Source organism: Rhinolophus sinicus, chromosome 8 (assembly GCF_057876585.1).
Source record: "Rhinolophus sinicus isolate RSI-liver-muscle chromosome 8, RSI-T2T, whole genome shotgun sequence".
NCBI classification, from domain to species: Eukaryota; Metazoa; Chordata; class Mammalia; order Chiroptera; family Rhinolophidae; genus Rhinolophus; species Rhinolophus sinicus.
In genome coordinates, this window is record NC_142508.1 from 3,416,456 (window position 1) to 3,443,587 (window position 27,132).

General features: G+C 53.1%; 1 protein-coding gene across 4 annotated transcripts in view; it reads left to right on the top strand.

Annotated features, from left to right (window-relative positions):
- The window catches only part of PRKAG2 (protein kinase AMP-activated non-catalytic subunit gamma 2), a 189,568-nt gene that overhangs the window by 101,842 nt on the left and 60,594 nt on the right, over positions 1 to 27,132 (top strand). For all 4 annotated transcript variants that reach the window (XM_019712806.3, XM_019712807.3, XM_019712808.3 and 1 more), the window contains one exon: positions 20,084 to 20,301. In XM_019712806.3, coding sequence (XP_019568365.1) covers positions 20,084 to 20,301 — 218 coding nt within the window. The remainder of the gene's footprint in view (positions 1 to 20,083; positions 20,302 to 27,132) is intronic.

Below are 27,132 nucleotides of genomic sequence, written 5' to 3' on the forward strand. Positions count from 1 at the left end.
TCATTGTCCCTTGTGGGGAGATGCTCTGAGCCTTTCAGGACCCTTGTTCCGTGACCTGGGGAGACCAGTGAAGGTGGACCCCTTGAGAATCGGACCAGTTAAGGGCAGGAGGAAGAGGAGGGAGCGTGACTTCCTGGCCCAGGGCTGTGAGCAGGTTCTCCAGCACCGTCCTTCTAACTAGTCATTACCACCTACAGGGAAAGCTTGATGTCACCTTTGGTGGTCCAGGCCCGAGGGGCAGGAGAGGCCGGCGCTTAGGAGGCTGGACTCTGACTTCCCAGGCAGCAGAATGTGCGCTGACCGTAATTAGCCTTCTTTTCATGCTGACTCAGCAGCATCACTGTGTCTGGCTGTGACTGAGCTGCTGCTGGCTTGGGTGTCCTGCAGGCAGCCTCCCTCCAGTGTCCCCTGGGCCCCTCCGCTTTCTGCTTCGCATACACGGTGGCTGGGACACCAGCTACAACAGGCCAAGTGGCATTCTACGGCAAGAGCCAGTGTGCCTGCCACACAGGCCCCAGGGACTCCAACCGGGCCACGTGCCTTGTGACAGCATAGCCCTGCCCTTGTAGCTGTGATTGCAAAAGGGAAGGTGGCCCAGGGTGCAGCTGCTGCAGTCATGGCGGAGTCACTTCCTGTCCCTGGTACCAGGCCATTGTTAGTGGTTTGTCGTGCTCTGTGGGCTGTGTCCCCAGGGGTGGCCAAAGAAGGCTTCGGCGTTGAGGTCCTACTTGGCTTGGAGAAATGGGGCCCTGACAGCACTTGGTGGGCTTGAAGCGCCTCTTACCAGGGGCTCCCCTTGCCCAACGCAAACCCCTTTGGGCTGGTTTCCCTGTGACGAGGATCTGCTGTGTAAGTAGTTGGTATCGAAGCCCTCACTCCGAGGAAGCACGCACCTGTTCCAGACCTGCCTTCGGGAGACAAGCCAGGGCCACGTGCGTTGTCCTTTCGTCTTGACCCTGATAAGCAGGTCTCAGAAGACTCAGGCTGCAGGCTCGAAACGCTCCCCGCAGCAGCTCTGACCTCGGGAGTTAGAGGGCACGGTCGTGAAGCTGGTGTGCGGGAGTGGCAAGGAAAGGGCAGTAGGTAAGGTGGGGTTGGCCAGAAGGGCCCCTTCGAGGCCAGCCCTGGTCCCCGAGGCTCCTGGAAGTGGCATGATGCCCCCTGCGGGGTGCGCTAGAAGAGGCAGGCCTGTGGCTCTTGCTTTAGTGGGATGGGGACCCCAGAGCCTGGCACTTCGACAGAGACAGAAATTCATTTGAATCTTTGATGGCATCTCTAGGAGACGCTTAGGTTGCTGAGCTTTTGGACAAATGGGATTGTTTTCTTTCTGGGTCCTGGTGAAAACCAACACACCTGACTCTCACATCCCCTTCCCTGAAAAGTCCCAGTTTCTTTCACTGTTCCCCATAGCTGCTCAGTTGGCCAAACATGGCCGTGTCCCATGTCCCCTTACATAAGAAAGCGAATCAGGAGCTGCCTGACGGGCACGTGGCTCCTGAGTCACGCTCCCTGATAAGCTAGAGGAGGCGTCATCACAGCTGCCCCCGGTCCCTGCTGCACGGGGGCACGGCCTCGCCGGAGGATGGCACGGCACGAACAAGCCACAACGCCGTCCTGCGTGTGTTCCTAGCGTCTTATCACACACCCGTGTGTGCACGCAGACACAGCCCTGAGGAGTGTCTGTTGCAGGCAGTTCAGCTGGGGCAGGAGCCACCCCTGCCAGTCCCCAAGGCCAGCTTTATGTGGTGGATGAACGTCAGTGGACAGATGCTGGCTCTGTGTTCAGCCTGCTGGGGTGACCCTCTGTGGGGCTCCCCGACCAACTTCCCCGCAGGATTCTTATTAACTTCCACCTCGTGTGTGTGTGTGTGTGTGTGTGTGTGTGTGTGTGTGTGTGTACCCGATTGAGCGAGGGGAACAAACAACGATCCTTCCTTTTCTTGGTGCTGTTCAAAAGGCAGTGGGCTTCGCTCTTATCAGCAGGAATGAAAGAGACTCGGCAGCCTCGGCCGACTGATACCAGAGGGGTTTCCAAAGCAGTGTGATAACAGAACATTTCATCATGTACTTCAGACATCAGCACCTCTGTCCAGGGCCCAGGGAGCCGGAAGCTCAGCCCGGCTGCATTTACATTGTATCAGAACATTGAGAAATTCTCATTAAGCTGCTGCTATCAAAAATGCGTTCAGCCTTTGGCTGGTCAAGTCAGTGGTGTGTCTTACGGTAGCTAGACTCTGACACACCAAAGGAACCTCCTTCAGCTCAGGGTTGGTCCGAGGGGTTCAAAACCTGGTCCATCACTTCCCAGCCTTCCTCCCATTGTGCTGTGTGTCCCTAAGCAGGGTAACCTCCCCCGCACCCTGTAGGAGTTCCATGAATCCTTCAATGCCCCCCAAAGGGGGCTCCTCAGGGGACTTACCTTCTGTTCCTTATCTGAGCACTGCTTACACAGATGCGCTCACTTGTGCAAATGCATGCACTCGTGATGTGTGCACTTTTCGCTATTATGTTCCAATATCACTACACTCTGAAAGACCCAAGCAGCAGGAAGATGTGGGAGCAGGGGAGCGATCCGACTTCACTGCGGCAATGATACGGACAGGAGAGGTGGGGAACCCACCGGGCCTCGGGCCAGAGCTGAGAGCGGAATTGCTGCCATCCAGGCGGGAGACCCTAGTGGGCAGGAAACACCATTTATCTGCCCACTGGTAGAGTAAGTAGGAAACACACTGGAAAGCCAGCGGAGTTCTGCAAACAGAATTTCTTGCTTGGAGCAACTGCAGTCTCTCTGCAGCGCGTTATTCACTATGGTGGAGAAGGGCCACTTTTCTTTTTCTCTTCTTTGCCTCTGGCACCCACTGCTGAGTAGGTCAGAGAATGGGCAGTAGTGTTTAAGCAACAGGCAATGTGAGAGGCTGGAAGGGAGTGTGCGTGGTGGTGTCTCTCTGCCGGGCGTGTGTGCTGGACTCTGGAGAGCTTGGCTACAGGGAGGAAATGGTCCAGGCAGAGCTGAGGGACAGAGCTGAGCACACGCTGGGAGGCAAAGGTGTGCCATTGACAGATCAGCGTCCACTTTGCTTTGTTCTGGTTCTCAGGCTGGAACCCCCAGCTTCTGACCTCTGGGCTCGGGCCCTCCATCCCCCCACCCCCATCCCACTCCCCCAGTCAATTCCTCTGTCCTAGAGGGCGTGCCCCTCCGTCCTTCCCATGATCGTTAATTCAGGGTATCGGTCTTATTATCCAGCAATTTGGTTATTTTCACTTGAGGTTCTTGGGATTCTGAATGCCTCATCTTGAGGAATAAATTATTAACCGGTGAGCGTTAAACTTCAGCATTGCGCTTGTCTATGCGCAAAGTGGCTGTGATGTGGAGACAAACGAGAGGTAAGTTAAATGAGGAGATGGGGACACACCTGGCAAGGCTGCGGGAGTGGGCTTGTTCTGTGGATCTGGTGTTCAGGGTCCGTGTAGACCTGCATGGCAGCCGTCTGCTGTTGGCATTTACGAAGGCTCTGGCCTAAATGTCAAGGTGACTTTTCCCATGTCAGTGGGGAGAGCCTTTTAATTTCCCTTTGACAATGAGGGTGGGTCTCCCTTTTAAAGGACAGGAGCTAGGGATACAAGGAGAATATGGAAGACGAAACCGGGCCAGCCCAACAAAAGCTGGCTTTTTCTGAAAATCGGACTGTTCATCTTTGCGTCTTTCTTATAAAGGCGCACGACCGCGCGCCAGTGTCCAGAACTTGGTGCAGAGACGGAAGTGTTCTCCATCTGTGCTGCTGCGTAGGCCAGCCACTAGCCACGCGTGGCTGTTGAGCCCAGAAATGTGGACCGTGCAACTGTAGTCTTTCTAGGGCTGCTGGAACAAAGCACCACAAACTGGGGAGCTTAAATGACAGAAATTTCTCTCTCGCAGTTCTGGACGCTGGAAGTGTAACAGTTAGGCGTCAGAAGGTTAGCTCCAACTGGAGGCTCTGCTGGAGAAGCTGCTCCACGCCTCTCTCCCCCTTCGCGTGGGCGCTGGCCGTCCGTGGCTTGTGGAAGCATCACTCTGATCTCTGCTTCCGTCCTCATGTGGCTTCCTCCCCTGTGTGTGTGGCTGTGTTCCCATGTCCTCTTCTTCTAAGGACACCAGTCATGTTGGATTAGGGTCCCCCGATGACTTCATTTGAATTCGATCACTTCTGTAAAAACCCTATTTCCAAATAAAGTCACATTCACAAGTTTTTTTTGGCCGGGGGTTAGGATTTCAACATATCCTTTTGAGGGGCACAGTTCAACCCATGAGAGCAAGGAGGGACTGAAGTTTTCATTTGATTTAATTTTAAATATAAATAGACACACGTGGCTAGTGACTGGCTCCTGTGGAGGGACAGTTTGAATAATTCAGCATCTCTGTTCAGAGCTCCACTTGGCCTAGTGACAGCTCCCAGCCGAGCCAGTGTCACCTGCTTGCCAGTGAGGCTTCTTCCCTGGGCACCAGCCCCGAAGGGCGTGGAGGGGCCCGTGGGGGCACGACTAACCCCTGAGAGATGAGGGAGAAAAGGGCTGGCACTCTGATGTGCGCTTTTACCGGCACTTTATGACTTAGTTGGCACAGCAAGGCTGTCTCTTAATTCTTTGTGGTCTGGTCTGCATGAAACTCCGGGACCTCCTGTGGGACGCCTCTGCAGAGTCCCAGGCTGTATGCGTTCTGCGGAGATGTTTGGTCTCTAAATGGGCAGGACACATGCTGAGAACTGGCTGGGCTGGGCGCAGAGCTAGACTGTTCCTGAATGGCAGGACCGGGCGTGGAGAGCGAGGGACTGGGCCTGGATGCAGGAGAAAGCCGCCCTCAGGCCTCTCCTCGGGGTGCAGGCCCAGCAGGATCGTCCCAGGCTCCCCACAGAACCCAAGCAGCTGGCTCTCAGAGTGTGGGTCCCAGACCAACTCATACTTGGGGACTTAGGAATGCAGCCGGCAAACCCCCATCTCTGAGAGTGGGGTCCAGAAGCCGGCGGTGACCTGGTTCTTGCTCAAGTTCTGAACTGCTGGTGTGGAGCCCAGCTCTCCCTCTTGTGTGTGAGGGTCACTGGAGGACCCCGTTCAAGGGCAGGTTCAGGTTCTATGGCTGGGAGCTGGGGGTCTGCGTGTCCAACAAGCTCCTGGGGATGCTATGCTGCTGCTCCCCCACCCACACTGCAAGTCACCAGGGTCTAAAACAAGCTCCACAAGGGCTGGGGCTCCCCTCTTCGGCTCTCGGCCTCCAGCACCCAGAACAGAGCCTCGCAGAGTGTGCTTCATTCACTCAACGTAACGTATTTGGGTGCCGTGGAGGGAGCTGCTGAAAGCCACCTCCTCTTCCCTTTGTGGGGGAGGGACACATTTTGCGATGACTTATACGATGACCTCTTTCCTACTAAATGTTAAGAAAAAAAGCCTCGCTGCTCAGAACTGCATTGCAAGATTTCAGTAGGACTATTCCATTAATCTTGGATGCGGCCAAACATTGGCAGGGATAGCCGTCTCCGACGGAGGCGTACTGTTCTTGCAGTCTGAGGGCACTGATCTGTGGTGCGTCCCTGTCCCCCTCCACACCCTCTTGCTTCCCTACCCTTGTGTCCCCCCATTTATCTAATTCTAATCAGTCTCAAAGGCCCGCTTCTGCCAAGAACCACCACACACACCCACACACACACACACACACACACACACACACACGAACACCCAGCCTCTGCTGTGTACCAGGCTCTTTATTTTATCTGACTTTCATTTATATATGAACATCTTTTGTTTTTCCAAATAGGACTTATGCAAACTTAATCATTGCTTCCTTGCATTGTGGCTTAATGAGCTCATAGATTTCCTTCTGTCTCCTCAGCCCGTCCCACTGGCCCTTGTCCCAAGCACAGGACCTCGGCTCCGGCCTTTTCATATCCCCCTGCAAACACTTCTCTGTGCAGTGGGTGCCCAGTAAATGCTTATCGTCCCGTTGGTTGATTACGTCAAAGCAAAAGGACTCTGGAAGGCCCTTTTGCCGTTTCTTCACCAAAAAAGAAACATGTGCGGTGGGAAGGGCCCCTCCTTATACCCGTCTCACCCGGGGTGAATCTGTGGCACCCCCAGCTTCTGGGTCTCCCGCAGTGGTAACCCCAGCTCCTCTTTCTCAGCAGGGGGCTGAGACCGGAACCGCAGGCACCCCCGCAGCCGGGTGGCACTTCCCCAGGTCTACTGGGACCCAGTCGGCAGCAGTCACTGGGGAGGAAGGCGGCCTTCTGGGGGATTTAGTCACCAGGCCAGACCCCTGCCCAGAAACACGAACGGCAGCCGTGAACCAGGCCATCATGCTAGCCGTTAACTTGGTTTTTCAGGCTCTCCTACTGAAACACGGGTTAGCTGTCACGGCTCTCAAGGGAAAATAACAGGGAGCCTGCCAGAGTCACCGCAGCTGATGGTCCACTTTGTTGTAACCCCCCCAGGCCGCTGTTCTCCCACGAGGCTATCTTCATGCCCTGGCCCTCCCCACCGGGTGCACCCCCCAAGTGCCTGGACCTGTCTGGGTCCCACTGACCCAGATGTGATGGACCATCTGCCCAACTGCCTGCCTCGGTCCAAGACTCTACGAGGGCAGGGCCCAGGTTTTCATTTCTCAGAGAATCTGCGGCAGGTGAGCCAAGGGAGGGGCTGAGCCTCCAGGTGGCAGCCCCGGCTCGACAGAGGCCTGGAATGAACAGAGCTGTGGCCAGAGCTCTGGGGCTCTCTCCCCTCCCGGGGGAGGACTGGCCAGCATGAGACAAGCGATGCTGCCTCCTCCGTCTTCACTTTCCGTCATGGCTGCCCCTTCCAATCTGTTCCTTCCAGCTGTGTCCATTGTTACTGGCCTTGAAAGGAGAGGGGAGGTTTTCCCAGCCCGCCCCTCAGCTGGATCTTGAACCATTTTTTGAAGCTTTGATGATGGGTGGGAGGTTGCACCTTTCGTAACTGTGGGCAGTGGTTTCCTCTTAGCCATCTGATATTTTGGCAGGAAAAAGAGGTGATTGCTTTAGGTCCCAGGAGAGATGATGACATTCAGAGCTGGGTGACGGCAGTGCAGAAGACCCCGATTTGTCCCCCAAAGCTCCCCACTTTCCCACCTCCCCCCAGTCACCAGAGAAGCCACTTATTACATGTACGATGAAGTCCTGGAGCATGGCTGAGGGACCCTGCACTCTCTCCAACACTGCAGGTCGGCCCCAGGTGGGCTGTGGTTTTCTCTGAAGCACCACTAGGCTTCTCTGAGCCACACTCTTAATGGTAAAGAAGGAAGGAGAGGGGGGAGGGGAGGGGAGGAGGAAAACAAGGTATTTGGGAGCTGAAATAGAAGGAAGGCCTGCGGAGCTCCTGGCAGCCCTGGCAGGGGCTGGGGAGGAGACCCTTGTCTGAGGTCGCCCCCTGGGAAACCCCAGCAGCCGGCCACCCCGGGCTCTTGTGCCAGCAGCCAGCCTACACGCTTAGGCCCCTGAAGAGCTGGAGTAGTAAGTACACAGAGTGGGGTCTACCTTTTCCGCCAGAGGAAACCCAGACTGTTCTCACTATATTGCGGGTCTGGCAGGCGCAGTGCCTGTGGTCTCCACCTGTCTACACGGCACCAATCCCCTGTGGGCGTAGGGTGTCCTGCACGCTGGGCTAAGGGCTAGGCCAGTGCCCAGCCTTACTGCTTCTGCCCAGATCCTCATGAAGAAATGCAGCTTTCAGCACGCTTTGGGCGCGAAGGTATCCCTGCTACCTGGGGGAGGTAGCTGCACACGTGTTCAAATTCGATCTGCCCATTTCACTGATGGCTACACGGAGGCTCAGCTTATACATGAGCAGCCCTGGTGGGCGATAGAACTAGGAGTTTGCTACTGAAGTCCTTGCAGAATAAGTTGAAAGAGGACAGGGGCTGTGCTTCCTCCAGTGTGTCCGCAGCCCCTGGCCCAGTGTCCAGTTGCGTGCCAGGCCTCAAGGAGCCCATAGTAAACATGGTGTGAGCAGATCCACAGAACGGCCTGTCACAGACACCTGCTGTGAAGGGCTTATCCTTTGGGAGCCCCTCAAAGTAATTCATGCCGTGGCACTTGCCTCCTCTTCCCAAAGGAGCTCATCGTTATTTTCTACAGTGGCTTTCTTGGGGGAAGGAAGGCTAAAGAGCACTAAAGGTAGAAGTGGCCGGCTTTGTGATTCTGTGGTCACATCGGAGGGAGCAGGTTAAGCCGAGACGCGGACGAACAGGTGACCGTTGCTTTAATTTACACAACACAGAGTCATCAGACTGTGCCTAGCTACAGGCTCTGTGCCCAGGGGACACACCCCCACCCGCCTTCCTCCAGTTATGTCACCGCCAGCAGTCTCACCAGGTGTCATGTAAATGTCACATTACCCTTGGCAGGGCTTCCCAGCACGTCGGAAACTTGGCTTCAGGAAGGCCAGGAATGTGTGACACCTCCCTGGGCTCCCTCAGCACAAGCCTGGTGACCCGCTCAGGGTCCCGTGACCGTGGCCCTGCATCCCACACACGCCCAGAGCCCGGAAGAAGGGACGGGAAGTGACACGGGGACCAAGAGGGGCAGTGTTCCCTGGAGCAGTGTGTGCAGTGAACACCTAACTGTCTGTTCTATTTTGCGTTTTCATCAGCAATGGGTGAGAATGCCTGTTGCTCACCAGCACTTAGCATTGTCAGTTTTTAAATATTTCCAGCTAGGCTGACAGGTGTGGAGCGGTGTCTCCTTGTAGTTTTAATTTGCATTTCCCCCACAATTAATATGTTGAGCATCTTCTAATGTGCTTGTTATTGGTACATCTTCTTAGGTGACATACCTGGTTCATCTTCTGCCTGGTTTTTTTGTTGCTGTTGAATTATTTTCTTGTAGTGGAGTTTTGAGAGTTGTTTGTATAGTCTGGATACACGTCCTTTAGCACGTATGTGTCGTGTAAATATTTTCTCCCTATCACTTGTCGCGTTTCATTTTCTTAACAGTATCTTTTGAAGACCTTACGTTTCAAGTTCTGATGAAATCTGGTTTCTCCGTTTGTTCTTTTACGGGTGGTGCTGTTTGGGTACTCTGTTCACCGAAGGACTGCCATGTATGCTCTGTGAATACCCACCGGTCAGGGAGGGTGTGCCAGGCACCGGGTGTGCTGGGCACCTGGCAGTGAGTGAGGCTCCACGACTTGTGCTCCGTGCAGAACGCAGGACACGTAAAGAACCATCTCCCACACACTGTAATTTTATAAGGTTGGCCTGTGCCGGGCGCATACGAAGCAGGAATCATTAATGCTAGAAACCAGCACCGGCTTCACGAAAGATGAATGTACGCAACGATCGGTGCTGAAGCTGTTGAGTGACTCAGAAGGAAAACAGGAAGGAAGCCGCTCCCTAAGCGCACTATGCCGATAGCATTTCTCAGACGTGGTTCTGGAAGCCCCATGAGGGGAGACCAGAGAGAACATTAAATTATGTGGAGGCAGAGGGCACCCACTGGGCACCACTGAGTCCGGGGCTCTGCCCATCTTCCTCCCTCTTTGGTGTCCCATGTTGGGGGACCGTGACTCGGACCAGCCATCAGCATGTGGCAGCGATGCTGAGGGCGTGGAGCCTTTCAAGGGAAAACAGTGTGTAGACACGGGAGCCTCCATGCCCTGCAAGACTGATCAAGCCGGTGAGGTCTTTGGGAGGCGGCTTTCCAAACCCCAACATCATGCTAACATCTCCCAGCCCATAATACAAGCCCTAACAATGGTGGTTCTTGTGGGTCAGATGCTGGAAGGCAAGGAATGCTTGACTCCCCAGAAAGATGCTCCTAGTTCCAGAAAAATTCAGCTATGAGGTGTCATCGTTGCTTACGGCCTGAACTCCCAGAACTGTTGTTGTGTTGTTGTTTAGGGCAGAGACAAGCCCTGGGTTGAGATTCTGGGTTGTTTTTCAAAGGACACAGTATGTGTTTCCAACATGAGACGCTTCGTCCCCCTCTGCTCTTCCTTCCTTCTCCCTCCTCCGTGGAGAGACTGCCCATTAATCACTGTGGGCAGATGCCCAGGAGGGCTCACAGGCCCTTTCTGTGGGAGGGCAGCGAGGAGAGCTGAGCTCTGGCCCCATACAAACCCGGCCTGGGAGGCTTCCCTGCCAGGCCTCCCGGGCACGTCACAAGCAGAGGGCCTGGCGGGTGGTGTCAGGTGATGTGTTGAGTCAACAGACCCACAGGACAGCCCTGGTTGGAGTCCCGTGGCAGCTGGCTGCAGCCGGCACCCCAGGAAGGGAATACCCGGGACCAGCTGCCAGCTGCCACCTGGCCTGCGGGGACCCAGCAGGAAGGTGAGCGCCTGGCAGGGCTCACACACCCACAACGGCCTCCCCAGCCCTGCCTCCTCCTCCTGCTTCCAGAGTAGAGGTTGGGACACTGTGCTCCCAGGTCCACATGCCATCATGCCTGGTCCAACCGTGTATCCTGACCTGTCAGCTGCACAACTGAAAATGACCCAGGATGCAGCTCGGGGAAGGGACAGTGGCTCAGAGCCTTTCCCGGGTCACCCACAGGCCCTGCTCACTTGTTCTGAGTCCAGAGCATGGAGGCGGGAGCATCTGGGAGCCCCTCCAGGGAAAGGCCCGACAGCCCAGCTCCCAAATGACTGGGGCATCGAGCCCTGTGGGAGGGGCCCACAGTCTGGGGGGGTGGCAGTCAGAGAACTATCTATCTCAAGTTTCTGAGGGATTCAAAGTAGCGCACAGCACAGGAAGTATAGAAAAAACTCAAGGTACAATTGCAGAGTTTAGGAAGCAGGAGCTTCCCTGTGCCGGGGCCTTAGTTTGGGGTGCCCAGGACATCCTCTTGACTTGGCCATCTCCTCCATTTCCCAGCCCGTTTTCAGGCCCCATGTTCTGCTATTGTGGGTCCCTCAGTGTGGACACAGGTACTGTCAGCCACCGACGCCATGGGAGTCCAGCCACCGTGCGGGAATAAGGACTATGACAATGTTTGGAGAACCCTTGGGACTCAGATTCTTCAAACCTGGCTTTGAGAGATTTAGAATTGCCCTGAGGTTATTTCTGAAAGGGGGGGGGGGGGGGGGAGAGAGAGAGAGAGAGAGAGAGAGAGAGAGAGAGAGAGAAAGTTGTTTGTGTGTCCACACTTCATTTATTAATTTTATCAGATTATGAAAGGGTCCTGGGACGCACAAGTATTTAAGGATCGCATACTTCCCGGTTCTAGGGAATTTCCCCAGTGACTTGAAGAATAAGCAGGCAGTGGATGACCAGGAATTCCAAGAGGGGCTGGGGACAGAGCCATGTCCCAGGCACAGAGAGAGGAGGCCTGTGTGGCTTCCGTGGTGGACCCCCCTGTAGTCCTATCTCAGCAGAATTAACCCCGCATGTCCCCTCCAACCAGATTTGCAATTACATCATAGCCTTCCCTGTGTGCACTAGACAGGCTGGCCTTGCAGGAACAATTTGCCTAAACAATGCTGTGTTCTAAACAGGCTTCTCAGAGAGATCAAGGTTAGACAGACTTGTCTGAACTTGCATAGAAGTCTCGTCCTGACCTTAGAGCACATCTGAGCAGTGCAGGGCTGTTGGGGCAGAGGAATCGTGCCCATAAATATTCTGGCCCCACCTGTGGGCAGTGCGATAAAGCCTTCCCCTGCCCACCAGGCACCTCAGAAACTGCATGCCTTCCTACTGAGTTAGCGTCCTTCCCTGTGTCCTCTCAGGAAGTGACAGTCACCACGCTGACCCAGGAAGGAACCTAAAGTCCGCTCAGTCCCTCCTCCTCCCCCAAATCCAGCATGTCTGAGTCGTGGCTTGCCGCTATGCCCTCTACCCTGTGCAGCCTGCAGCCAGCAGGCTGTGCCCTGCCTGGGGGTGGCAAGGAGCCTAGGACAGGCCACCCAGAGCCTGTGTGCAGTGGTGGGGGCCCCAGACAGCCCCACCCTCCCACCTCTGACTCCTGGCACTGGCTGTCCCCTGTGAGAATGTGTGCTCTCACATATACTCATGGTTGTGACGTCCAGTCTGACACCTCCCCGGGCACAGGGATATCACCCAACTGGGGGGGGGCTGAAGACCCAAGTCATTGCTGTGTGTGGCCCAAATTCTGCTCCAGCTGTTGCCTTTCGTCCTGACACGACTTCTCGGTCTGCGGTTCTTCCACTGTAAAATGAAGTCATAGGACATTTGTCCACTAGGGTCACTCACTGGCTATGATTCCTTGGTGGGGGCTATCCGGATTCTGCCACACTCAGAGCAGAACTCATCTGTATAGCACCAGACGATGCCTGTTGCTTTTGTGGTTCCACAAAGACCTTAATCAGGAACAACTGGTCTGTAGTGGTTTCCCCTTCACTGGAGAATCCATAACAAATTACTTTACAGAAACCATTTTACATGGGAAATGGATTATTCTAGAATCTCTCCCTCTTGCTGCAAGGCAACTAAAGGCTTTTTCTCTCCTCTCTTCCCCAAGGATTGCCTCTGAGCTCCTACATCAAAAGACACATATGCTCTTATTTTCTGCGCTAGTCAAGTATGTAGGGTCACATTGGGGGTCCATGAAGCAGAGCTCGGGCCTCCAAAGGAGCATGAAGAGGGCACAGCCCTCCCAAGGCCAGGGCCACCCCAGAGGGCCACCCCAGAGCCTGGCACCACACCGCTAGGGCTGATTCAAAGTGAGCCCCTGCGAAATTCCTACTTCCTTTCCCCCACCACTGTTTTGTTTTGTTTTCTTTTGCCAGTGTACCCGTGCAAGCATCAGTATGCTAGAGCCAACGGTTTAGTGATGAGACACAGAGGACCTTACTTTTTTTAAATGCCTTTTTTTCCTTGTAGAAGAATAAGAACCTTAGAAAGTGTCCTAAAAGAAGTTGGTATTTTTTCCCCGTTTCTTTCACCTCCCCCCCGCCCCCACTCCGGTTCAAGCCGTTGTTTCTCAGTCTAGTTGTGTAGGACACAGCTCCCTGGCCCATGCTGGTGTTACGAGCTTTGCGCTCCCCCGGCTGAGGCAGTCGGTTGGCTGCTCACAGCAGCTCATGGCAGCTCTCGCCGGCTGCGGGCCCCTCACACTGGCCACCGGTAGCCCACAGGTGCTCACAGCAGCCCAGCTCCAGGGAGAGCTGTTGTTCACAATCTTAGCTATAGAGGGCGCAGCTCATTGGCTCATGTGGGAATCGAACCAGCGACCTTGGTGCATTAGGAGCACGGCGCTCCAACCACCTGAGCTACCGGGCCAGCCCAAAGTTGGTATTTTTAAATAGAAATTTTCCCCCCACTGCATTGCCATAATGCTGTGACTGCAATAATACTTGGGACATTCTCTGACATATTTTGAATAGTTTCAATTATCAAAGATTATAAAGCAGACTGTTAAGAAGAGTCCATAAGCAAAACTTGCAGCCCCCAAGCCTTACTCCAAGTCAATACATGACTTGATAGTAAGCCCTGGGGTGGCCAGAGCTGACTAACGCCATCAGATTGTGACGCCATCCAGGCCGGTCCTGAGACGAGAGTCAAGAAACTACCACTGAGACGAGGGGCCCTGGTGGGTGCGTGGGGTTGAGAAGGACACCTGTTCGGTGTCTTTCAGGAGAAGGGCAGTTCTGGAGCATTTGGAACAAAATCTCCAAGCAGCCAGCGGCAAAGGAGCAGGGGCCCTGGAGAGAGCTGGCCAGTGACTGTGTGAACCCTTGGTATCCAGGGGCGAGGCGTAAAGCAGGGACGAGCAGAGGTTCAGAAGGCAGAGGGAAAGCTGAGAAAGAAAAGGGTAAAAATTAAAGCAGTGAATTCCCGTTGAGAAAAGGCCTCATCAGCGAAACAGCGTGTGCTGGACACCACCCAGCCCCCGGTGGGGTGGGTGCATCCACTGCTTTGTGTATTGCCCAGGGATTTCTGTCCCTTCCAGTGTCCCTTTGTGGCCTGGTTCCTTAGCAGCAGGGACCGTGCCTCTCCCTGGCTGTGAGCTTTTGTTTGATGTACCCTCCCTGTGCCACCATCCCCCTATGAGCCACGTCACCATGCTTCCGATGTCAGAAATGTCACAAGCCCCCTCCGGTCTGAGGGTCTGACGAGCAGTAGTTGTTTGACAACCTGCATATAAGCAAACCCCTCATCCGGTGTGAATTGAAACTTTGCTCTTCTCACTCGTGCCTCTTAGGAACATAACGGTCGGTAAGGATGTTTTTGACCATCTGCATGAAAAAGGCTGGTGCTGCCCCAAGGGTGGTGTGAAGGGGGGTGTGTATGTGCACAGCTCAGAGCCATCTGGTCTACCTGGTTTATTTTGCCACAGCAAGGGGTTGACTTGCTCAAGGGCCAGGGCTCGTGGGGTCAACCAGGCCTGGAACGGGGGCTTCTGCTTCCCAGCCCACCACTGTCGGTCGGCAGCCCCTGCTCACTTTCCTCCAGTGGCTCTGCTGACCTCTCTCCTACCCCTTCTCTCTAGACGCAGCTCATGCCAGCAGAGCCTGGCCCTGTGAAGTCACCACTCCGGGCTCCCTGGTGTCTGGAGCCACTTGCCCGGTGCCTTGTGTGGCTGCCAGGAGCTGGTTCTGTTCCCTCACTGAGTCTATTCACTTGTCCTGGCTGCTGCCCGGAGAGAATCAAAGGCATTGTCCTGCTCAGAGGCGGACAGCGGCCCTGAACAAAGTCCTTAAGAAGCAAGTGAGGGAGGGAAGGGCTTCTCAGAAGAACAAAACGAGAAACCTGCCCGTCTTGCAGGGTGACTGCTGCCCCGGCCCAGCCTCGTTGGGGCAGATCTGTTTCACGCTCTGAAGTTGAGGCTCAGTGCTTTCCCCCAGTGCCTCTGGGAGCTCCCCCATCCTGCCAGTGTCGGGACTCCCTCCCCTTCTTCGAGCACCTCCTGCCTGGTGTTACACGCACTAGACTCTCAATGTGTATTGCGTGGTATTGTCGGCGTGCGTAGGTTTGGGATTGGGGTTGGTTTTGTCCCGTTTTCCCTAACCAGACGGAAAGGTGGGACTTGTCTGATTCGCCATAACATGCTCCCCCTCAACGGCTGTGCTTGGCCCAGCAGCTGGCGATCAGACACAGTTTTCCTGAAAGATGGAACCTACAATTGAGAAATAAAGCGGCCTACTTAAAGTAATCGGGGATTGGGTCTGCAGCGCCCTGTTTTCCTCTTTATTTGTGGATTGTGACATCAATATTTTTAAAAAACAAGTTTAGGAATATCCTTCTTACCTGTCCCACTTTCCTTTCATGAGACAGTCCCTCTCCCCCACGCTGGTAAAATGGCATGAATGGGGGTAAAAGTCACTTCTCTGTTGATGATGTCTTTATCTTTCTCACTGACACGAGAAAGAAATGCCATTGGAGGAAGTCCACCCAAGGCCACCCCATCACAGGAAGTCCACAAAGCCCCAAGCCCATCTTGTCTTCCTGTACCCCTTTCCCTTCCAGACACCCCTTCAAGCATCTAGTGCTTTCCAAGCTTGCTTGTGAAGCCCCACTTTCTGGAAGAGCAGTTCACACACCCAGAGTGTGATTTGCAGTCTCTATGTCCCTTCTCTCTTGGCAATACCCCAGTTTAATCATAGCAGACGAGTTTAGGATTTGGAGCCCAGACACTGTGACGCCTGCCGTTTACTCACGAAAGGACCTGGGAGAAGTAACTTCTTCAGTCATGTTTCCTCACCTGTAAAGTGGGGTGATAAACTGCGCCCCCGCCCCTCCCCTTGCCGGGTGGCTTTGAGGAACAAATGCAGCAAGAGTGTGTAAAGCATTTTGCAAACAACAGACATTCTGCGGGGTGGAGAAAACGTGGTTACTGCAAGACTATCTCTCTTAAAGTTATTTCGGGTATCAGTGAAAAGAAGGGGCATATTTTTGGTTCTAGGAAAGTTCTTTCCCTAAACTACACACTCATTCGTAATCCACACGTCATATTACCTGTCCCCTTCCCCACAACGTTTCTTTACCCTTTTTTTGGTCCACAAGACTGTTCTCCCCGCAAGAATCACCACTCCTTACGGAAGAGAGAGAGAGGAGACAGGAAGGCAGGTGGAAAGATGGAAGTGTCTTTTGAACATGGAAAGATTTCGGAGAGAAGGAGCAGCATTGAGGGGGCTGGCGAATCATTCCACTCCGCTAGAAACCAATTGTTCCCACCCCCAGGTGAAGCCCACTTCATCTCCTCCGCGTCCCAGACACTTCGGCACGGTTCTGTCTAGGCCCGTACGTGCTCTTGCCCTCGATCGGGTTGGGTTAGGACAGTGGCAGCCACCCGATAAGCAAACGCTGCAGTCTCTGTGTTAAAGAAGCCTCTTAGATGGCAAGCTGCTTAGTCACAGTCTCTTTAATCATTTACATCTGAGAAATTGATGTTCTGTACCCAAAGAACTGGCGAGGGGTTCCACCAGTGATGGATGTCCGTTACACGACGGCAGCTGGGCTTCATCCAGCCTCGCTCAGACAGAGAGTGAGTGTGCATAGAGATGAGGGGAGAGGGGGCCCATGCTCTGTAGAAGACAGGGAGCCCAGGAAGACCAGGCCCTGCCCTCTGAGCGCTTCTCTTAGTGTAGTGGGCATGGGAGGGGACAGACCTCCCGGAGGTCCCACAGGAGGCAGGAGGCACTTACATACGGTGTTAGCCAGCCTCTTGGCGCAAAAGCAGAACAGTGGCAGAAAAGAGTAATTTTCTGAATAGACGCTGCGTTCACATGATTTAAAAGGTGAAACATAGAAAAGGGTCTATGATGAAAGTCTTCCTGGCCAGTTATTTGTTCCCATCATCAGATACAGCCAGTGTTTCCAGAGTCTTCCAGAGACACTCTAGACATATGCAGACGGGCAGAATATCTGTGTATGTATATTCGTTCCCCCTTTTTGGAAACTATAAATGGCACCCTTCTACACAGATGGCTCTGCAGTTGGCTTTTTTCGCTTCCCATGCTCTCTCGGAGACGAGGAGGATGGGCTCTGCCGCGTTCCGGAAGCGGCTCGGGGCTGTCTGTGCGGATGTGCCATGATTTATTTAACCTCTTCCTATTAACGAGCATCTGTGTCTCTAGTCTCTGCTTTTCCAAGCCCCATGCTAGTAATGAATGACCCCATACCCTGGCCGTTTAGCAATTACACAAATGCGTCTGCGGAACAAGTTCCCAGAAGCGGAATTGTTTGTGACGAATGTGTGCATTTGTAGTTTCGACAGTTATTGCCAGAATGCCTCTGCTAAAGGTCCAGGTTTCCTCTGGGCCTCTGAAAAGTCCTGCGTGGGCGTGGTTCGAGCCAGAAAGTCTGGGCTGGGGCTGGGAGTCCAGTCACAGGCAAGGGGGAGGGATGCTTTAGAGGTGCCCTGTGTGAGGACACGGGTGTTTTTCTCTGTTGACTGAGGGGTGCTGAGACCACGGGGGCCGGCCCTCCCTTCACATGAAGAACGGAGGCCCCCAGACGGGCTGTGCTGGAGGGGCTCTCACAGGTTGGTAGGATGTGGTTGGTGGTGCAAGCTTTTCAGCCTAAACGCCCCACCCCCATCTGCTCTGTTTTGCTCTTCTGTTAGGGCTCCAGCCTCGCCCCCAAAAGCAGGGCGGGCCCTCCAAAAAGCACGTAGGATGGGGCTCTGCCTCCAGTGGCCAGGGGACAGTTGGGAGCACAGACCCTAACATTTCCTGCTCGACTGTGATGCTGGGAGCTAGCCCATTCTCGGCCACACTGTGAGAAGCCAGGCTGCTGTGTCTGCTGAGGACTCTGTCACTGGAAGAACCAGTGAAGGACATGCCACCAGGCTGGGGGCCTGAGGCCAGGGAGATGTTCGGCTCCACAAACACAACAGCGTGGGCGCTGCTTCTCCAGGTCCCAGCAAAGCCCTTGGAAAGGCTGGCACAGCCCTCTGAGCCTTGGCCGGCGTTCTCATTCCTCGCCCTTCTGTGGGCATCTCTGGGGAACGTTGGTGCCACAACCTGGGAGCTTGGCCTGGGGAAGGGCTGGGACCTGTGCCAGGCAGCCCATTTGGCGTCCTGCCTGCCAGACTGCGCCGTCCACCCCTCAGGAGCTGCTAAGCCATCAGCTTTCCTCCTGCTTGGGCCTCACTCTCCTCCTTCCCCACTCCTGTCATCCCCAGCCCCACCTCAGGGCAGGCCTTGCTCTCGGGACCTTTGAGAGAAAACTATTTCCAAAATGTTTGGGGCCTGAGTGTAGAGCCTTCTGTCTCCTGCTTTCGCCTGGAGGCCGGCCTGGGGCTTGGGAGCATGGAGTCTCACTTGGCATGGATGGCTTCTTGGGAAAAGGGGTTCCCTGGGACATGACACTCCTTTGACTGGTTGCTTCCAGAATTCCCACCAGGAAAGACAAACCCTCACACTCTCTGGGCACAGGGAGGGAGAGAAGATTCGAGCTAAGCTTGAGCCTTACCCGTTCCTTGCTCCCTCCTCTCTCCTTACCTGTTGGCTGGCCAGGCGTTTACCAAGCACCTTCCCCTGGCCAGACAGCCCTGGGTGCTATGGGGACCCAGAGGGTGTGGGCAGGATCCCTGCCCCAGAGACGTGCGTACTTGACATTTACAGCATGTCTTCATAACACACGTTCAGGGGAAGGAGGGCTCACGTGGCTGGGAGAGTCAGGACATGGGCAACCGGCTGACCTGACAGCCGGCTGGGAGGCCACTGGGGGAAGTGAGGCTGGGAGCAGAAGAGGGACACACCTGTGCTCAGGGACAGAGGACAGGAGCCTGGAGCGGAGCACGGCGAGGGAGACCCAGGCTACGGCTGGTAGCTGAGCAGCCTTCGTCCAGGTCAGAGGCAGCGAGTAGGGGGCCTTGGCCACGGCCAGCAGCACGTCCGCTTTGACTTGAGTGATTGGTTTAAATACCAAATTTAAAGTGAAACCTTTGTTTACTTACCTGTAAGATGGGAAGACCAGACCAATCTCTAGAGCCTGTGTCTCTTGGAAAACAAATCAACATCAGGCCAAAGTGTTGTACTGTTAGTTTCCTAGAGCTGTGTAACAAAGTACCACACACTGGGTGGCATAAAACAGCAGTTTCATCTCTCACGGTTCTGGAGGCTGGAAGTTGGAAACCGAGGTGCCCCCAGGACCGTGCTCCCTCTGAGACTCTGGGTCGAACCCTTCCTGGGCTCTTCTGGCTTCTGCCCGATGCCGGCAGCGCGTGGCACTCCTGGGCGTGTAGGTGTATCACCCCCATCTCTGCCTCAACCGTCACACGCCTTCTCCCTGCGTGTGTCTGTCTCTGTATCTTCTCCTCACATTGGGTTAAGGACCCACCCAACTCCTCATCTTAACTTGATGCCTTCAAATAGGGTCTTCAAAGACCATATTTCCAAATAAGGTCATGTTCACAGGTCCTGGGGGTTAGGACGCTGACATATCTCTTTGGATGACAGAATCCCACCCAGAACAATGATCTTATGGTGTCTGCTGTTCGTGAGGACCGCCTGCCCGAACCACGCCTCCTGCATTGCACAGCCTCCCCATCTGCTTTCCCCTAGTTCCTGTCCATCTGAATCTTCACTTGGCAAGGTCCCTTCCCAGTCCCGTCCCCCACCCCCCACATTCATCTTCATAGTGAATTCTCACTACTGCAAACTCAGTGACAATATTTAGGGGGCAGATTTTTGATAGTAATAGCTTGTCTCGTCTGGTCCTTAATGTATATCGTCACATGACGTCTGCAGTGTTGACTTCCGTCTCTGTTCAGTGCTCAAGGAACTTTCCAACATCTTATCTCAAGTAGTATGGTTTCCGCTCCGTGTGCTCTCGGCACCATGCTTTATAGGGGAGGAAAGGGGACAAAACAGTATTCGACTAAATGGAGGAAAACAGTGTCCGGTGTGTGCATGTATAAGAAGTCTTCCGAGCCAGGCAACTTCTGAACTGTTCGTGCACCCCTACTCCCAGCGAGGGGACCCTGTCCAAGACTCAAGTTGGATGACGAGGGACTTTCTGGACACCGCTGATACTAAGGGGTTAGAAATAGGTTTCTAAAAGCTTGCCCCCCAATATTTAGGATTTAATAATTTGATTCTTGCCACTTGAGATCTGGGGCCCTGGGAAGTGGGGGAGTCTCGCTGTGCCTCCCTCCACCTCAGCCAGCCTTCTGACAGCACTCTGTGGTTTCCTTCTCAGCCTCGGGCCTCTCTTCCTCCCCGTCCACGCCCACCCAAGTGACCAAGCAGCACACATTTCCTCTCGAATCCTACAAGCAAGAGCCTGAGCGACTGGAAAATCGCATCTATGCATCGTCTTCCCCTCCAGACACAGGCCAGAGGTTCTGCCCATCCTCCTTCCCGAGTTCAGCCAGGCCTCTGTCTGCATCACCGACACACTATGCGCTCTTCAAAACCGTAAGTCTGGGCCTTGTTCTGTGGGCGGGCCGCCAGGCATCGGGAGGGAAGGCAGCGTCTGATTGTGTTCAGCTGCAGCTGAGGCTGTGCGCTCCTGACATGTTTGGTCTATTTTATCATAAATCATAGGCTGAGGGGAAAAAGTGGGGAGGGCCCAGTAAGCAAATGGAATCCCATGAAAAATGGTAACATCTGGAACATGACCTGAAAAAGGTTTCTGTTCCCTCAGCTGCTTTTTTAAAAAAATCGGTCATTGAAAGCTTTGTTTGAGTTCATCTTGAGTGAGATACTAAAGTAACAAGTCATAAGCAAAGCAAAAAAAAAATGTTTTTAAAAAACAGAAATATGAGTCTAGAGTTTTAAGATTTAATGTTTGACATCATTTGTATTGGGACGCGTTCTTGAAAAGGTGAGCCTGTCACAGTGGTGCTGGTGGTGAAGCAGGTGTCTGTACCTTTGTGAGAAGCAGGATAAGTGGGTATGGATGCAGGAAACTGGCTCAGCTGCAGACTGAAGCCCTCCACACTCACACACAGTGGGCCTGCGGGGGGAGGTCCTGCCCCTCGTTGCCTGCCGGGCTCAGGTTAGGTGTCGCAGAATATCAGCATGCTGTCCCAGCAAGGACAGAAGAACCACATCACCAAGGTCTGTCTCTGTGGATGTCACAGTTTTATTCAGTTACTGTATTCACTTCCTGGGGCTGTTGTAGCATAAACTAGGGGGCTTAAAACAACAGGATGCCATTGTCTCACAGCTCTGGAAGCTGGAAGTCTGAAATCAAGGTGTTGGCAGGGCTGTGCTCCCTCTGAAGTCTCCAGGGGAGGGTTCTTCCTTGCCTCTTCCGGCTTCTGGTGGCTCCAGACTTTACTTAGCTTGTGGCAGCATCGGTCACTTTGATCTCTGCCTCCATCGTCACACAGCTGTCTTCCCTCTGCGTCTGTTTGTGTCCAGATTTTCCTCTTCTTATAAGGACACCTGTTATAGTGGATTAGGGCCCAACCTAATCCAGTATGACCTCATCTTAACTTGACGTCTGCAAAGACTTCATTTCCAAAGAAAGTCACATTCACAGGTATCAGAGGTTAGGACTTCAACAGAGCTTTGTGAGGCTGGAGGACACAATCCAACCACATCAATTGTTATTTTGGGGAGAAAGAAGATGTGCTTGTCCTGAGAGAACATACTGTTACCATCGTCCTTGTTCATTCAATGGTTGTTTCATTGGACGAGCAGAGTATTGTTTTAAGTGCTGAGGGAGGAAATGCAAGCTATTGTTTCTGCCTTCCAGGGCTTATAGTCTTACTGGGAGTAGAAGGACACTCAGATAAAAGTTAAGTAAAACACAGAAAGTAAGTTGGAGGGAATAAGGCGTGAAACAAACAGTCCGAATCGTGCTTTGTGCTGAGGACGATGAAGTCTGTGCAGTGGCACCAAGTGAGCTGAGCCCGAGTACTGGTAGGGTTTAAATAAGGGGAGCGCCTTGGAGAAAAGAGCATTAGCCGTGGCTTGGGGTGGGCATGAGTGTGACACGTAGCACACAGAAGGAAGGGGTTGTGGTGTAGGAGCAGTGGTCTGGGGCCTGCCTCTGAGCAGGTGGGAGCCTGGCAGCCCAAGATGAGACAGACAGGAGGTAGAAGATCCCCAGGACGGATGACAAGTTCAGACAGTGGTACCGGGCTTGGTCCCCAGGAGCTCTGAGCCCAGGAGAGGGCCGTCCCTGTTCTTGGATGTGAGTGAGAGAAGATCTACAGAGGCTTCTGTTTTCCTGGCACTTGTCAAAGAGACTTGGCGATAGAGATAAGGGGACGGAAAAGAATCCCAGAAGAGAACAAGACCAACCAAAGACTATCAAAAGTAGGAAGTCACTACCTCCCTAGGGCTAGAGGGACAATGACTGGAGGTGGCGTTACCAGAGCCCATCAGATGGGAGGTGGCACTGCATGTGGGGGCGGGGAGGGGAGTGGGGAGATGCCCCACTCGCCAGAGGTGCCATTTGTGGCACAGAGATAGAGACCCTGGCACCTCCTTCTCACCCTGCCCTCCAGCGTTGTGTCTAACCTACCCAGAGGCCAGTGGGCTAGGAGATGGGGACAGACAGACCTGTGGAAGCAGGGAATGGGGTGACCAGGGGAGGGAGCAGAGAGGGAAATGACCAGCAGAGAGGATTGAATGATATGACAGATGTAAAAGCCTCTAATTAGTAGCTTGTTCTCATTGACTAGTGACAATCCATGGAAGAGCCCCTTTTAGGAAGCGACACTGATTAGAAGAGAATGCAGTTATTTTGGCTGTAGGTCTCTTGACACGATGGTGACAGACACAGGGTTTTTCCCGGCTGGCAGAGGTTTCGTGCTTGGTACAAGCCCAGAGCTTTCCCCTAATTAAATAGAAGGGAATCCAGAGTGCGCTGGGTCCCTCGTCTTTCCCCATGATTAGTTCTTAGCTGTTTCTACTTCACACAAGTATGAGGCCATCCAGGGTGTGTCCTCCCAGGCTTTCTAAGGTGGTTCTGGGGCCAGAGAGGCGTGAACTCGGCTGTATCTATACTCAGCAGTGGACACGTGTGCTGGTCAGAGAGCCTAACAGTGAGTGTGACAGTACCATGACATTTCAACAGTGATCCAGACGTCATGAGTGGTTACACAAGATGTGGCCATTCCATACAATGCACTATTATCCAGCCTGAAAAAGGAAGGAAATCCTGGCATAGGCAACAATACGGGTGAACTTTGAGGACATTATGCCAAGTGACATACCAGTCATAAAAGGAAAACACTGTATGATTCTACTTACGTGAGTTCCCCAGAATCGTCAGATGCACAGACAGAAAGTAGAATGGTGGTGCCCAGGGCTGGGTGGGGAGGAGAGGGGAGTTGTCGTTTAAGGAGGACAGTTTCAGTTTCGCAAGATTACAAAGTTCTGGAGATGGACGGTGGTGGTGATTGAAAAAAAAATCAACGCACTTCATATCCCTGAATTGTCCTCTTAAAAATGGTTAGAATGGTAACTTTTATGTATATGTTGCCACAATTTAAAACAATGATCCAGTCAAGACTACAATGTTTATATCAAGTGAGCTTCAGAGAATCAGGATGAGCCCCCCCCCCCCCCCAGCTCAACACTTACACTTTGAAACGATGTTTCCAGATTGGAAGACAATGTTGCCACCGGCTACCTGAGTTAAGCAGCCTGGCCTTAATCCCGTTTGTAAATTTTATCACCCAAGGCCTCGGGGCTGCCTTTCCCCTGCAGCGGTGGTTTGGCCCAGGCCTCTTCCGCTTTCAGCAGCCCTTGGTAGCCGGGCTGGTGGTAGTTTCAAGGTTATAGAAAGTGTGTTTCTTTATCGTTGGATTGTGTTGAATGTCTTTGGGCTTGCTGGACTTCATTAATTTGGCTACCAGCCATAGAATCTTCATGGAGGAATGGGAGTTGCTTAAAGATTTCTGCCAGCCTAAAATTAGCAATCATGTATCTCTGCTTTTTGGAATAAAAAGACTATTTTTGTAAGCATTGACCACAAAGATCACTTTTATAAAATTCGTTCCCATGAATTTTATTCTAAAATTGGAAAGGGGATGAGCGTGATTAATTAGACTTCGGTAGACAGCTCTCGTTTTATCATTTATTTACTCAGCAAATAGTTATTACGCAACTGATATGCCATAAACTGTGCTAGGAAAGGGTGACAGGGTGACAAATGTTAGTCACTGTCGTGATGCAGGGACATTTGTTCTATTCACATCTTGATTAACAACACATTATCCATGGGAGAGTTTTGATACATAGCTAATAACTAATTGGACAACAGTAGGAGCTTTTGGGGGGGAGGGGTATACAGACAGGCAAGTGAGCAATAGAGTGTGGTAGAGGCTGCGTCGTTATTATGGGAGGAAACACCCAGTCCAGTTGTGGTGAGTGGAAGAGCCAACCCCAGAGAAAGGACGCGCATGTTTTTTTCAGCAGCAGAGAGCAGTCATCAGCTTTGCATTTTAGGATGGCCCCTCTGGCCAGCTGTGGAAATTAGACTGGGTAGCACGGGAGCTCAGACGAGATGCAGCGTGAAATGGTCCAGGTCTGGTGGAAAGGCCTGGACTAGTGTTGAAACGTAAAGACTGCTTAAGAGGTGGCAGTGAAAGGACTGTGGAATGCAGTGCTTAGTCAGTTGAGGGCGAAAGAGAGAATCCAAACGTCTCCTCGGGAAACTGGGTGGGTGGTGGTCGTCTTTGCTGAGCTGGGGCTCAAAGGAGGAAGGGGAGCCGGCTTTGTATGTGCGCACACGTGCGTGTGAGCACGTCTGTGGTGGGGGGGGAACGATAAGGTGCCCGCGGGACATTCAAGGGGGGGTGCCCAAAGAGCAGTTGGCTATGTGCGTCTGGAGCTAGAAATTAACGTTTGAACACCACCAGAATAAAAATGGGAGTTAACGCCTGATAGTAGGTAAAATCCAATGTGTGGCAGGTGAGGAGGAGAAAGCCCGAAAAACGTGAACATTCAAGGGGCAAACAAAGCAAATGGGTTCCGAATTGCCAGGAACGTTAGGCAGAAAACCAGGCAAACACGGAAGCAAAACTAATGCGTCTCATTGTGTTTCACGCATTTGAGGGGAGCGATTGGTGCATGAAACGCAGCAGACCGGCCATGACATGTAAGACCTGAGGTCACTGATAGCTTTGGCAGGAATCCTTCCAGTGGCAGGTCAAGAGCAGAAACCATGTCACGTGTGCTGAATGAGGAAGAGGTAAAGACGTGGAGATCTCTAATGTAGATAACTTTTTCAAGAATCCTGACATTGAAGGGGAGGAAACTGGAAGAATGGAGGTGATGGTTTCTTCCCTTAAGTGGGAATGGATTTAAACACTAAAGGGGAAAGAGTTAGTAGGAAGGGAGCAGTTAAAGATGAAAGAGGAAAAGCAAGCATTCGGTTCTGGTCTTGCCAAGGCAATCGGTGAGTTTCGTTAGGAGATGGCAGCACACGATGGAGGTGTTTTTCTTGGACCGATGGAAGAACCGTCTTCCACTGGTTGAAACCTTGATGCAAAGGTATTAGAATGATCAATCATTTTCCAATTTCCCTTCCATAGGAGTCATGCCCGGGCTCTCCCTCATTTTTCTTCTAGGAATTTCACTCTTGGCCTGTGTCTTGGGTGAGGGTCCCTAGAAACAGAGCCTGAGATGGGGTTTTGGGTACCTGTTTGTTTATTCATATGGAGCGCTCTTGGGAGAAAGCTCTAAGGTGCAAGGGAAGGGAAGAAGCAAAGCGAGGAGGTGGTGTCGGGTGAGAGCCAGCCTCAGCCTGATGGCGGGGGACCTCTGGAGTGGCCCCTGCAGCAGGATTTGCCCCACCTGGGCTTTTGTACCCTCATCCCAGTGAGTTACGGGATGTCCCAGGATGAGAGAAAGGCACCTCCAGCTGGGGTGACACCTGTCACCCAAGGACACTTCTGTAAGAAATGTCAAGATTTGCGCCATCGTGTAGCAGCCCCTGTAAGCTTGGCGTCCCACAGCCAGCGACAGGGAGCCCGGCATCCGCTGTAGCCATCTCCTCTTCGTCTGCCTGGTTGCTTCCTGTATCTAGTGGGATTGGGGGTTGTATCCGCTTTTCCATTGCTGTATAACAACCCTCCCCAAAACTTCAGACAACAACCGTTTATTTAGCTCACAGTTCTGTGGGTCAGCAGTGTGGTTTGGGCATTCTTCTGCTCTTGGCTGTGTTTCCTCATCTGTGGTCACTTACCAGGTCACTTGGGGACTGGCGGGACCAGAGTGGCCTCGGCCGGAACGGCTAGTCACTGTTCCATGTGGTCTGTCCTCCTCCCGCAGGCTAGCCTGGATCAGTGCTGTGACGGTAACGGAGTTAAGAGACATGGAAATGTGTCTATACAAGGCCTCGCCTCAGAAGTGGCTCACTCTGCCTCCTCACGTCTGAAATAGACTCTATTTCCTGTCCCCTAGAATCTGGGGTGGGCTTATGTCTTGCTTTGGCCAACAGAATGAAGGGGAAGTGACAGTCACATTGCAGAGGGCAGGGATACAGGGAGAGGTGGAGTGTGGGGGCCAGTTTGGAAATCTACCCCGTGTCTTATCACTTGAATTCGACAGCTGGGTCTGCACTTGAACACACAACAGACTAGAGTCCAGAGGTTCATTTATCCATATTTAAGGAGTCTAATTTAGATGGCTAACTTCTCTGAGAGTAACTTCCGGTAGACTGTCGGAGTCTGTGTTCCCTGAGAAACAGACTCTTGGAAAGCTTAGTGGGCAGAATGTTTGAGGACATGCTCTTAGGATGTGCACCTGGGAGAGAAGGGAAGGCAATGGGCTGGGCAGAGGAAGAAGGAACGATGCAGTACTGTCTCAGCAAAGCAAAGTCCTCAGCGGTCCCACAGGGCGCAGTACGCCGGGGCACCTCCTCGGAGTTGTCCCAAGTCGGGGCAAAGGAGCCAGGCCTCTGGACCCTCGCACCAGCCAGTCGTTAGATGACCGCTGTCCTGGAGGTGGGTTGGCCTTGGGCAAAGCTACTTTCTTCGGCCAAGAGCAATCCTGGCTAATAGTTGAGGGTCGTAGCTGGCAGATGCCCAACAGCTGGGGGGACGTCCTTCATTCCTGAAAGGAGATCTGAGTAGTTCATCCCAACCTCTAAGACATGGACTTGTTCTCTGTTTGTTCAGTTTATGATACCAAAACTCTGACAGATGGCAATCAGGACTACCATATTTTTTCTTATGACACATTTAGTATGTAACTGCACTGAAGAAAAGGATTCAAGATGGTTGATTGGGGCTGAATGAAAAAGGTTTCATTAGGGCCAGGGGGAGAGGAACTAAGGCCCCC